This window comes from Cyprinodon tularosa, unplaced genomic scaffold, assembly GCF_016077235.1.
Source record: "Cyprinodon tularosa strain WSP-4 unplaced genomic scaffold, ASM1607723v1 ctg447, whole genome shotgun sequence".
NCBI lineage: Eukaryota > Metazoa > Chordata > Actinopteri > Cyprinodontiformes > Cyprinodontidae > Cyprinodon > Cyprinodon tularosa.
This window is the reverse complement of record NW_024039171.1, coordinates 342,659-356,002: the sequence shown is the minus strand read 5'-3', so window position 1 is coordinate 356,002 and position 13,344 is coordinate 342,659. Positions and strand designations below refer to the sequence as shown.

The window sequence follows — 13,344 nt, the reverse complement described above, 5'->3', positions numbered from 1 at the left end:
TCTGGCTACCATGTAGTTTGCCACCATGAGTATGTGCGTGAATTTAGTTTAATACACATTTGTCAATTGAAACCTTGATGGTGCACCTATAAAAGTTAATCTGTTGGACTGTTATCCAGCACACTGGACATCAGTTCTTTATTACACAAACAGGAAGCAAAAAATTAACAAGTTAAATGTCTGATATTAGTATTTTGTGAGGACCTGAAACATATTTATGGCAAAAGCAAAAGCATGAAAAACCTAAGAACTCTCTTTGCTTTCTATTTAATGATAACACACTGACCTCGATGATGTAGTCATTGCCATCCTTGCCGTGGACAGCCTTCACGGCGCAGATGTCTAGACCACCGAACATCTCGGCACAGGAGTCCACCCACATGCGATACCTGGAGTCACACAAAACATTTAAAACAACCATTAATCTATACAAGGCGATCTTTGAGACTGTGCTCCCTCATTTTTACCAACATGTGGACTTTGCAACTCGGGGTAAGAAAAATTCTAGACCTGGTTTAATCTAATGTCAAAGATGCATTCAGAGCAGCCCCCCACCCCCACCTCATGCCATCAGATCCCCTATCTGTCGTGCTTATCCCTGCAATAAGCCCCAGCTGATCAGGGCTGAACCAACAGTGCAGCATGTCAGAGTGTGGTCTGAGGGGGCCATGTAGAAACTCCAGGACAGGCACTAAACCTGGACGTAGCTGAAGTTAGGAAAACTCTGAGGAGAGTCAATCCAAGGAAGGCCCCAGGGCCTGATAACATACCTGGGCAGGTGTATAAGGAGTGTGCAGGTCAGCTGACTGGTGTCCTCACAGACATCTTTAACACCTGGCTGGACCAATCCATAGTGCCAGCATGCTTCAAGTCTGCCTCCATTATTCCAGTCCCAAACAAGCCTCAGGTCGCCTCCCTCAATGATTAGCGGCCTGTCGCTCTGACTCCCATCATGATGAAGTGCTTCCAAAGGCTGGTTAAAGAACACATCGTCTCCAGTCTGCCGCCAACGTTCCACCCGTTCCAGTTCCCCTACCGACGGAATCGCTCCACTGAGGACGCCATCTCTGCTGCTCTCCACCTGAGCCTGGCACACCGGGAGGAGAAGAACACCCACGTGCGGATTCTGTTCCTGGACTTCAGTTCAGCGTTCAACACCATCATCCCACAGCATCTGATGGGCAAACTGGAACAGCTGGGCTTCAATACACCCCTCTGCTATTGGCTGCTAGACTTCCTCACCAACAGACCTCAGTCAGTCCGGGTCGGACAGAACACCGCTGATGTCATCAGTCTAAGCCCCTCCCCTCAGGGCTGCGTCCTGAGCCCCCTGCTGTTCACCCTGATGACACATGACTGCGTCCCCAGGTTCACCACCAATCACATGGTGAAGTTTGCAGACGACACCACGGTGGTGGGCCTCATCAGAGACTACAACGACCTAGACTACAGAGAGGAGGTGGAGCAGCTGGTGGTGCAGAGATAACAGCCTCATCCTGAAGGTGGAGAAGACCAAGGAGATCATGGTGGACTTCAGGAAGAACCGGCCTAACCACGCTCCACTGCTCATCAACAGCTCAGCTGTAGAGGTGGTCAGCAGCACCACATTCATCACAGACACCCTCACCTGGACTGGAAACACCACCTCACTGGTCCAAAGGGCCCAGTAGCGCTTGGACTTCCTGCGGAGGCCATCACACTGATAACACCAAACCAAAATACTGCATATTTGCACCATAGATATTAATGCTCTGAACTTCCAGATTAGTGTGTTTTTTGCACCTTGTTTTTTCTCCCACAGTGTTTACATTTGACCACTGCTGAACTTTATTTCACTGCTAAGCTGCTGCTCATTTACTGTCTGAAAAATGAACAAAACAAAATGTTGTTTTATATACACAGTGTATACAAAACGACAATAAAATTTGTCAAAGTCTAACCAGTGAAGAACACACATTTATAAAGCCACGTCTGTAAAATCTGATTAGTACTGTCATGAGGCAGCAGGAAGTCATAAAAATACTTTTTTTCCTGTTTATTTTACAAAGTGTTGGATTTTTTCAGGAAAACTGTAGGGGCGGCTCACCTGTCCGTCATCGCGATCTGCTCCAACATGGCGGAGCCGGTGTTGGCCTTCCAGTTACCAGAGATTGAAGTTCTCCTAAAAAATATAGACATAAAATAAATAGAGCTGTTGCTACTTAGAGAGCTGCCCTGCGTCATTAAGCTAGACGTTATCAGACAGTTTTTATCTTTTTTTTTTTTCTCTGCTCTCACCTTTGCAGACCTGGAAATTAGCTGGGTGTTGACTCAAGATTTTTTGCTTCTTCACGCTCGACTGATTTTATGATTTGCATTTTCTGTTGATTCCAAATGGGAATGAGTCAAATATGCCTGGAAGTGAAGTTAGACACATGCTTGTTCCTGACTGCATCACTGAAACATATATTTAGGATCTCAGGCTAAAACCAGATGATGAATAAAGAATTTATATATGCATCTTTTAGCCTAAATTTCATTGCAATGTCCTTGATTTTTAAAATCAACACAAAGTAATGAATGATAAAGAAAAAGTGGAGAGAACAAAAACTTAAAGTTTGGTATTCGTTTGTCTTTTTTTCAGGGTGGGGGATACCCAAACTGGAGGGACGTGGTTTTCACAATCATTGTGATGTGATTTCTGAGATATATAGTGAGGAAAATAAGTATTTGAACACCCTGCTATTTTACAAGTTTTACCGCTTAGAATTGATTGAGGGTCTGAAATCGTCATCGAAGTTTCACCATGAGAGACGTAATCTAAAAAAACATCCAGAAATCATAATGAATGATTTCTATACTATTTATTTTCTGACAAAAAAGCAAACCTTCTTTCTAAAATCTGTATTTAGAAGTTTTTCACAGTTTTATTCCTTGATTTTTTTTTGTTTCTCGTATTTATAAAATGTGTTCTTTGCTAGTAGAAATAAAAGACCAAAATTAATTTGGTAATATATTAATTTATATATCCAATACATGATGGAAATATTAACTATTCCATTAAATTGTAAAAATACATAATAAATAATTATATTTCCTATTGAATAATTAAACCTTTAAAGTGGTAAATTGATTAAAATATCATTTAAAAAATGTATATGTTTAAAAACTGCTTCTGACTCCTTGAACCCCAGTGGGCCTCAGCAGATGGCCGCTCACACTGAGCCTGGTTCTGCTGGAGGTTTCTTCCTGTTCAAAGGGAGTTTTTCCTCTCCACTGTCGCTACACGCATGCTTAGTGTGAGGGATTGCTGAAGAGTCAATGAGTCGATGCAATCAGCTGGTATTCCTTAGATAGAAAACTGACTGGATGATCTGGTGAACTGGAAAGTGACCTGAGATGACATGATGTGAACTGGAGCTATAGAAATAAACTGAATAGAATTGAAAATAAATATTTCATTTTAAATGCATAAATAAATATAGAGGGAAGTAATTCCATAGCCACAGTCTGTTGCATTGGGATGTTTGGGGTCAAAGGCTCAGAATGTTTAGAAGTTACAAACTACAATCAATAAGCATCACTAATAGTGCATAATGTTGGCTTCATCAACACACAGTGTTGCATGCTGAGTATAAGGGCTGACCAGACAAAGTTCTTCTAAATATTTCACCCTGCATGACTAACGGATGACTTTAATCAGGACTTTTTCTTACTATTTATCAGTAAAGGTCAGATTTTCACTATTTGTCACAAACAAAAGTTTTATTTAAGGGTATAAAAGGTGGAGAAAACTGAATAAATTCAAAATCGGTGGCAATCTTTCGTTATGAGTTATTCTTTACCCCAAGTCATACAGTAAAATCTAAGCATGATAAAATAAACTGAAGTCAGTTAAAAAATGTGAAAAGGTTGGTTTAGTTACATTTTACGTTTAGCTCAGGATTTTCTTTGAATGGAATTAGGAAAGTAGATTTTGTTCTCTGAAATGGCCTTACTGTTCATGCAGGAGGAACAAATTACATAACTGACTCTCAGATTCTTTCTTAAGGTGCTGGTTGTGTGAAAACCTCCTACATGTAAGCCTTGTAGTTGTTTCCAATCTTCTGGATGCGGATGTCGTATTTGGACTGGACGTAGGGCTCGGTGGTGGCGTAGGTCCCCGCCAGGGCCAACACACTGGTGATGTCCTGGAAGTCCTGTTGGTTTTCCACTTTAATCTGCAGGAGAGACGCCTCTCGTTAGTCGGTGGCTAATTACAAAGCAAGGCGCCGGCTGCCAAAAGCAGGCAGCGGCCGCTCCAAATCCCACAGGAATCTCACACTCGTATGCAGACCGGATAATGAAGGGTCCCTGGATGGAAGCATGGCTGGGGGTGCCTTTGAACTACGTCACTATCAAGTTATTGGGCTGTGACTGTAAACACAGATTGGAGGGAAGTGACGCAGTGGCAGCTAATCAACACAGAACATGTCTGACGTTAAATTCATTTTTCACCAAATACGTTTACCTGGTAAATCTCCAGCAAACCGTTTGCTTTAACAAATCAAAACATCTTCTAAAGTAAAGTTATGTGCTCTGTAGCTTTGAGCACCTGCTACCAGGGAGATCCTGGAGACCAGTGTCTTGGTTTCTTCTTTCACTTAGTTCAACAAATACAAAAGTATTTATTGGTTAATTGTATAATTTAATAGAGAATCATGAAACAACTGAGTGTGAGGACTGTTATAAACTTATTTAAAAAGTCATGGTTTCCAAAACCGAATTCACATCTGCCACTAAAGATGCATAGTTTATTTATATGCCTATACATGGCTTCCTGTTAAATCCAGAATAGAATTTAAAATCCTCCTTCTCACATATAAAGCCTTAAATGGCCAAGCTCCATCTTATATCAGAGATCTGATTGTTCCTTATGTTCCTAACAGAGCACTTCGCTCTCAATCTGCAGGTTTACTAGTGGTTCCTAGAATTTCTAAAAGTAGAATGGGAGGCAGATCTTTTAGTTCTCAGGCTCCTCTCCTGTGGAACCAACTACCAGTTTTAGTCCGTGAGGCAGACACCCTGTCTACTTTTAAGGCTAGGCTTAAAACTTTCCTTTTTGATAAAGCTTCTAGTTAGAGTAGCTCAGGTTATCCTGAGCTATCTCTATAGTTCTGCTGCTAAAGGCTTAGACTGCTGGAGGACATAGGGACCCCCATTTCATCATTCTGCTTCATTCTCTCTCTATTCTCCCACTCTGCAATATTAGTGTTATTTGCACCCCTAAATTTGCACCTTGTTTTGTCCTTCTTGACATGAAAACTGGTTTCCTGCTGCCTTTTCTAACAAAGACAGTATTTCTAGATCAGCGTTTCTGTATTCCTTTTGTATGTCTCCTTCTATCTTCTTGAACCCCGAGCCGACCTCAGCAAAAGGCCGCACATACTCATTTTGGTTCTACTAGAGGTTTCTTCCTGTTAAAGTTGAATTATTCCTCTCCATGTTCACTGCATGCATGCTTGGTGTGAGGGATTTATGGAGAGGAGATATGATATAATATCTACTGTCACTACATAGTTATCTGGTTATCTTTAAAATAAACAGCCTTCAGAAAGCTAGCTACTGAGGTAGAGAATAAGACTGGGACTTCAGAATAAAAGAAATGCTGGCCATAAAAATGAAGCACTTGGCCACAAGTAGAACCATATTGGCTACTTTCACACTAAGTGTCACAGTCTTGGTTTTCCATTTGTTGTCCTCTGCTGCCCTCTTGTGTCCTCTTTCCACAGCTCTGTTTTCTGCTCTGCCCTCACCTGTTTTCAATCCCCTCGTTAGCCCTCTCTTTGTCTCTGTCCCCTTTAAAAGCCTCCCTCTTCAGTTCCTGTTTGCTGGATCCTCGTCAAACGTCTGTCTGTTTACCTCGTCTCTCCCTGGCTCCTAGAGTTTGGTTTCCCCTGATGTCTCCTTGGTTCTGGTTCGTTGTTATTTTTGTTGGATCTTAGATTCCTGCCTCCGTACCTGTAAACTTCATTAAACCCACCTAAATTCACCTCTGCCTACTTGCCTCTGCATTTGGGTCCTCAAACCAACACCAAATCCTGACACTAAGGTTGCCCTGAACAAGGAAAGAAAATTTTTCAAGCCATTGTTCTTAGAATACTCAGAAAGTGGAGATTTTTTTGGTTTCCATGGCTTTTGTAGACAAAGATTCCAAAAACACCAATAAAGTGAAATAAATTCCACGGTGGAACAAAGTAGTCCTGTTTGCGATGACGATATAAAACAACCCAAGGGTAACAAATAGGAGGAAAACTGAGCATACTAAGAGAGAATGTCCCCAAAATTGTAAAAAAAATGTAAAAGCAGGGCGGGCATCTTTAAAGCGGCCCAAATTACCAGTGCTGTCACTTTAAAATAATCATAAAAAGAACATACTTAGTAAAACCAACATTTGAGGTTAAACAGTTATTTAGTCTAACAGTAGCAATGTCAGCAAACAAGCTACTTTCTTTCATGATAAGAACACAAGCATGACTTGGCAAGTCTTTTTATAGAAAAATGCCCTTGAGCTTTCTGGAATATTCCAGAGTATCTTAATCCAACAGGAATCCTCCAGATTAGTGAAGGCAAAACATTTAAAATATGAATTTCCTTCTTTAAACTTCAATAAATAATGGAAAACAGCTTTCTTCAACTTTTCTTAAAAACTATTGTATAACTCAGTTGATGAAACACTAGTGTGCTGTTCTTCGAGGTGTTATATAACCAGTAGTCATAACAGGGATTTTAACACAGCAGTGATCTTTTAATGTTTTAACCAGTCAGCTGGGAAAGACAAGAACAAAGTGTCTGTTTCCAGTTCACTGAGAGGCAGAGTCTGTCGGTACAATCAGGAACTTCTGAGGTTTGTTTCCTGAAGGCTCATGAGTGTAAAGGAAAGCTCTACGTCTTTGGGGAAAAAAACAAGTTTACCTCAGTTTTTCTCTGGTTCAGTTAAAAGACTTCCAGACAGAAGGAAACACAGAATATCATTTTAAAAAGGCCTTAATCCATTAATATTTCCATTATGCAATTCAGATGCCTTTCTATGTTCTGACCTGCATTCTGTAGGCATCTAGCAATAATATTTCTATCATAACTGGTCATCTAACGAAAGGTATAAGGATTCCTAACAGTAAAGTAAACAAAATGGCTTTAATCGGATGTAAGGGTGTTTATGATAGTTAATTATAAGGACTCACCTTCCCCATGCCTGCATGAGCATGACCCATCTTGACAACCACCGGGAATGAAGGGGTTGTGATCTGCAGACAGGAAATCATGAAATTATTTAAAAAAGGGGAAAAAAAACATCATAGTCTACTAATTTTGACTTCCATTGTAAACCTGCTTAATTTTCCATTTCCAGCTAAGGCAACAGATCTTGGCCTCCTGGGTAGCTGCTTGTACAACAGCGATAAATTTACACCTTATTATTTTCCCTAATAAAAGACTAAATCATCATCAGAAACTAATTCTCTCTGGAAGAGGAATGCAGCGTTTGGGTTTCTATTTATTCACTGTTTATTATTCATGTACTAAATTAGGATTTAGCTAATTCTAGGAGTAAAATGAGGATATTTAAAACCATGGAAAACTTGGTGAATTTTCCTAGAATTCCCTTTGGTTAAATAAAACAATATAAGTAATTGAAAAAAAAGACATGCATCGGAGGTAACAGAAAATTGTACAGCTTCCACTGAATTTAAAATTAACAACTTGATGTTTTACAGTGTAGGAAGCTAAAGCCGGGTATCCGCTGTGCGATTATTTCAATCGTTGCTCGCAGCTACAGCTCACGATGTATGAGGAAACCTCAGGGTTTAAAAGTTCTCAGCTCACGATGTTTGTTCTCACACTGTGCGACCCGACGCTCTGATGCGATCTACCTGCTCACACTGCACGTCTAAAAAGCAGGTGGGACTCAGCTCCGGAGTGAGATGGCGCTACTCGGACTCGTCTATCTGGAAGCCAAACCAGTAGCAGAGGAATATGAAGCTCACTAGAGTGAAACGCGCTGCCTTGGATATTTGGGCAATTTTGTGCTGAAAGCCCTAAAAAGAAAAGGAGACGACATATTTGGACAAAGACATGGCTGAGCTAACGTGGCTACTACGGTCTGTCAGTTTGACAGAAAGAACTCCATTTCACTCATTGGCCCCCCGCCATGCTGCTGGGTTTTCCTCCAAGAGGAAGAAGAAGAATCCTTGTTTGCCCACTGAGCGATTTGCCCACGACCACCTTACGACGGCCAAGGGAACATGTGTGATTTTCTCCAAACCTTACAATTCCTGACGGGGAGGTGGTCGTTAGAGGCTGATCGACCCTCGTTACCCCCTGTACACCACGCACCATCAGGCTGAAAGTCAGCTGATCAAAATATTCTCGCACAACCGAGAATCGGCCTGAAAAGGGCAAAAACAAATCGCACAGTGTAAACCCGGCTTAACTGGAGTAATAAAGCTAGGTTATGAGCTTAAACACATTTTTACGCAAATGTACTGCGAGTTAAATCAATGAACTGTAGTCCAACGGTAAACCAAGGGTGTTATTTTTATTTCTATGAACACTTTTAAAGTAACTCACTGTGACCCAGCTGCAGGTAAATTATTGGAAAATGTACTAAAATCCTCGAAAGTCATACGAAGTGGAGAAACATTAAACACACCAACATATACCTGAATAAACATATTTCTAACATGAAATATAGACCACAAGTTAGCAATAACCCATGTCATACACACATACAAAGAAAATAAACCAAATTAATACAATAATATAAATGTATTAAGGTATACTCTTTAAGTTAGCATTCTCTCTAGCTTAATAGAGTGCGCTATCTGGCATAGTTTGAATTAAAGGTATGCTAGCAGAAATGAATGTTAATTATGCTGCAATCGACGTATTATACTGTTCTTCCTTAAGCAAAATGTATTAAAATTGCATAAAATGGATGGTATTAGCTTTATTCTTAATAGTGCTGGACTGGAGGGTAAAAATACACAAACAGGAAGACAGAGAAAATTTGTTGTTTTAAAAGCGTTTAGGTGGATTTATCACTACATCTTTTTTTAGACAGTGGTTTGACAGGATACTGTACATGTTAATTTCTTAATGTGTATTTTTGAAGGAAAATGTCATATCAATACTGTAGACCTCCATTTTCCCAAAAAGGAAGGAAAACAATTTCTAACTGTCGATCCTTGAGAGGTAGATCAGATGTTACAGTTAGATTCATAACTTTATTCAGTCCTTTAAATATTCAGGAAGGCAGACATGTGGTAAACACCACATAGAGACACAACCTAAAGCGGAAACTCTTTTCTTTTGCTTGGAATTTGGATTGTTTAGAGAGGGAGTGGATTTTAGGCCACCCCACTAAACCTAACGCAGACGGGTACGGGGAGGAGTTTGGAAAATGATGTTACGTTGTAAAGTAAGGTTCTGGGAAGCTGGGCAGAATACCACATGTCCCTGGGAAGGTTTGGACAGGCCAGACAGACCGCAAACATGCTATTTCACATAGTTTGTAGACTCATTGGTTTTTATAAATTTGTAAAATGGAAAATCTTCTAAAGATGGATTTCCCTTATTTTTTTTTTTAACTAAATCCCGTCTTGTACATCAAGTTCACTCATATACAAATAAGCATGCACATTAAAGCTATTTAAAATGATTGTGTCTAAGATATAAATGAAATGTAAAATATTTCTAAAGTAAATACACTTTCTTCATAGGTATAGGAAGGTCTCTAGTCCCGAACAGAAAAACAAATCAGACATAGCCTAAAGCCTAATTATAGAACCTAATAGCTAATACCGGTAGAGCCTAATAGTAAAACCTAAAGGTAGAGCCTAATGGTAGAACCTTATGGTAAAGCCTAATGGTAAAGCCTAATTGCAAAGCCTAATGGTAGTGCCTAATGCTAGAACCTTATGGTAAAGCCTAATGGTAAAGCCTAATGGTAAAGTCTACTGGTAAAGCCTAATGGTAAAGCCTAAAGGTAAAGTCTACTGTTAAAGCCTAATGGAAAAGCCTAACGGTAAAACCTAATGGTAGAACCTAATGGTGAGGCCTAATGGTAAAGCCTAATGGTAAAGCCTAATGGTAAAGCCTAATGGTAAAGTCTACTGATAAAGCCTAATGGTAAAGCCTAATGGTAGAACCTAATGGTGAGGCCTAATGGTAGAACCTTATGGTTCTACCATTAGGTAAAGTCTACTGATAAACCCTAATGGTAAAGTCTACTGATAAAGCCTAATGGTAGAGCCTAATGGTAAAGCCTAATGGTAAAGTCTACTGATAGAGCCTAATGGTGAAGCCTAAAGGTAAAGTCTACTGTTAAAGCCTAATGGTAGAACTTAATGGTAGAACCTAATGGTAAAGCCTAACGGTAAAGCCTAATGGTAAAGCCTAATAGTAGAGCCTAATGGTAAAGTCTACTGATAAAGCCTAATGGTAGAGCCTAATGGTAGAACCTTATGGTAAAGCCTAATGGTAAAGCCTAATGGTAAAGTCTACTGATAAACCCTAATGGTAAAGTCTACTGATAAAGCCTAATGGTAGAGCCTAATGGTAAAGCCTAATTGTAAAGTCTACTGATAGAGCCTAATGGTGAAGCCTAAAGGTAAAGTCTACTGTTAAAGCCTAACAGTAAAACCTAATAGTAGAGCCTAATGGTAAAGTCTACTGATAAACCCTAGTGGTAAAGTCTAATGGTAGAGCCTAATGGTAGAACCTTAAGGTAAAGCCTAACGGTAAAGTATACTGATAAAGCCTAGTGATAAAGTCTACTGATAAAGCCTAATGTTAGAGCCTAATGGTAAAGTCTACTGTTAAAGCCTAATGGTAGAACCTGATGGTAGAACCTAATGGGAAAGCCTAACAGTAGAACTCAAAGGTAAAACCTGACAGTAGGATCTAAAGGAAGAGCTTAATGGTAAAGCTTAATGGTAATGATTACTTATGGTAGGACATAACATTATGGTAAAACCTAATGGAAGAGCCAAATGGTAGAACAAACTTCTAGTAAATGCACTATTGCTCTGAATGAAAGGTAGTGAAGTGGTATTGTCACAAGAGTATAAGAAAACTAAGAATAGACCTCGAGAAGAAATTTAAGAACAGACATTCAAACAAGGAAAGGAATATGAAATCATTTCATGCACACCCCTCCCTGTCAGAACACAGGGCCACACCTTGTTATCCTGTTGCCAAGTTGTTTTAGGCCTTCAACAGACTGAGGTGCTTGAGGGTGTGAGAGCCACTTATACTGACAAGATGTGACCACATGTGCTGGGATAGCAAGCTGTCATCACGTAGTAACTCTCTAAACTTCTCCATCAGCGCTTGTCAAGTACAGGAAACTAGAGAGGACAGAAGGCTGCCACTAAGAAGCATTATTTAAATCCCGGGGAATATGCAAACTGAGGACATGTATGAAATGTTGAATTGAGATGTAAGAATGCACCTGGTGGGAAAGCTGGAACATCTGGGCTTCAACACACCCCTTCGAAACTGGCTGCTGGACTTCCTCACCAACAGACCTCAGTCAGTCCGGGTCGGTCAGAACACCTCTGATGTCATCACCCTCAGCACGGGCTCCCCTCAGGGCTGCGTCCTGAGCCCCCTGCTGTTCACCCTGATGACATATGACTGCGTCCCCAGGTTCACCACCAATCACATCGTGAAGTTTGCGGACGACACCACGGTGGTGGGCCTCATCAGGGACGACAACGACCGGGACTACAGAGAGGAGGTGGAGCAGCTGGTGGACTGGTGCAGTGAAAACAGTCTGATCCTGAACGTGGAGAAGACGAAGGAGATCATCGTCGACTTCAGGAAAAACCGCCCCCACCATGCTCCACTGCTCATCAACAGCTCAGCTGTGGAGGTGGTCAGCAGCACAAAGTTCCTGGGGGTGCACATCACGGACAACCTCACCTGGACTGTAAACACTTCATCTCTAGTGAAGAGGGCACAGAAGCGCTTGTACTTTCTGCGGAGGATGAGGAGAGCCCGCCTGCCCCCGCCCATCCTCACAACCTTCTACAGAAGCACCATAGAGAGCATTCTGACCAGCTGTCTCTCTCTGTGGTGTGGAGGCTGCAGAGCTTCTGACTGGAAGAATGTGAGGAGGGTGGTGAGGACAGCGGAAGGAATCATTGGGGCTCCTCTTCCCTCCATTAAGGACATTTCATCACAGCGCTGTGTGTCCCGAGCCCGTAATATCATCAAAGACCCCTCACACCCCCACCATGGACTGTTCTCCCTGCTGCCCTCTGGAAAGAGGTTCCGCAGCATCCGCTGCAGATCCACCAGGTTGTGCAACAGCTTCTTCCCCACTGCCATCAGACTGTTGAACCTTTGATCCACAATCCGAACTCTGCACCTATTGCACATTATCGGGCATCAAATGCTGCTGAACTTTTAACTTTTAGCCCTTTAAATTGTTCATCTCATTGTATTTTTCAATAACGCATTTTTTGCACAAATGCCATTTTGCACTGAACCACTGCAACTTGCACACTGTCTCTTATCCTCTGCACTGTTCACACTTTGACCACTGCTGCACTTTTTGTATTTTTCTATAACTCGTGCCATTTGAAATATCAATGCAACGTTCATAAGCTGTATGTAACGCAATTTCGTTCTGTATGCACCCTGTGCATACAAAATGACAAATAAAGAAGTCTAAGTCTAAGTCTAAGAATTGTTGAGGAAGTGGAGTTTACAAAACCAGCAGTGTTGCAGTTCTCATGAAAGTAGTGATGCTATACAATACATGTGATTGTGTATTAAGAAGATCAGGTAACCTGTAACAGGGATCAGATATATTATGACTGAGCAGGAATGATGGGGTTCTGCCTCAAATCACCTCTAAAAATGGCCGTGTTTCTTTACAACGCAGGAACGCCACATTCGACGTAGATCGTTCCCGCATAATAACCAAAGAGGCCCATCCCAGGAGCCGGGCTGTTTGCATGATAAGGATATCTGGAATCCCCCAAAATTTGTCTTCCTCTTCTAATCAACTGGAAATAAAACAGTGTAACTTATAATATAAATATATATATATAGTATATATATATTTTTTTGTTTCAGTAATAAAAAGGTATGAAGTCCATAGGTATACATCATGTTCTGCACACCTTTGTAACGTGTGCGTCACATGACGCATGATACCAGGCCTGAGGTTCGACACGTATGTGAGAAGTGTTTAGCAGACGGTGTTTTAGGAGGAAGGGGCAGAAGCTGCCCAGCGTCTGGACACCATCTTTCCAGTCATTCCCATCATCATGGCGATGACGGCAGACGCGTCGAGGTGAGACGACCACATCCTCA

At 41.1% G+C, this 13,344-nt stretch overlaps 1 protein-coding gene across 1 annotated transcript in view; it reads right to left on the bottom strand.

The window, feature by feature from the left end:
• LOC119793251 (synapsin-3-like) overlaps positions 1–13,344 on the bottom strand; it is a 152,415-nt gene that overhangs the window by 22,523 nt on the left and 116,548 nt on the right. Inside the window, exons 7-10 of the mRNA XM_038300325.1 lie at positions 7,203–7,265; positions 4,057–4,199; positions 2,087–2,161; positions 287–389 (exon numbers count right to left, since the gene is read on the bottom strand). Coding sequence (XP_038156253.1) covers positions 287–389; positions 2,087–2,161; positions 4,057–4,199; positions 7,203–7,265 — 384 coding nt within the window. The remainder of the gene's footprint in view (positions 1–286; positions 390–2,086; positions 2,162–4,056; positions 4,200–7,202; positions 7,266–13,344) is intronic.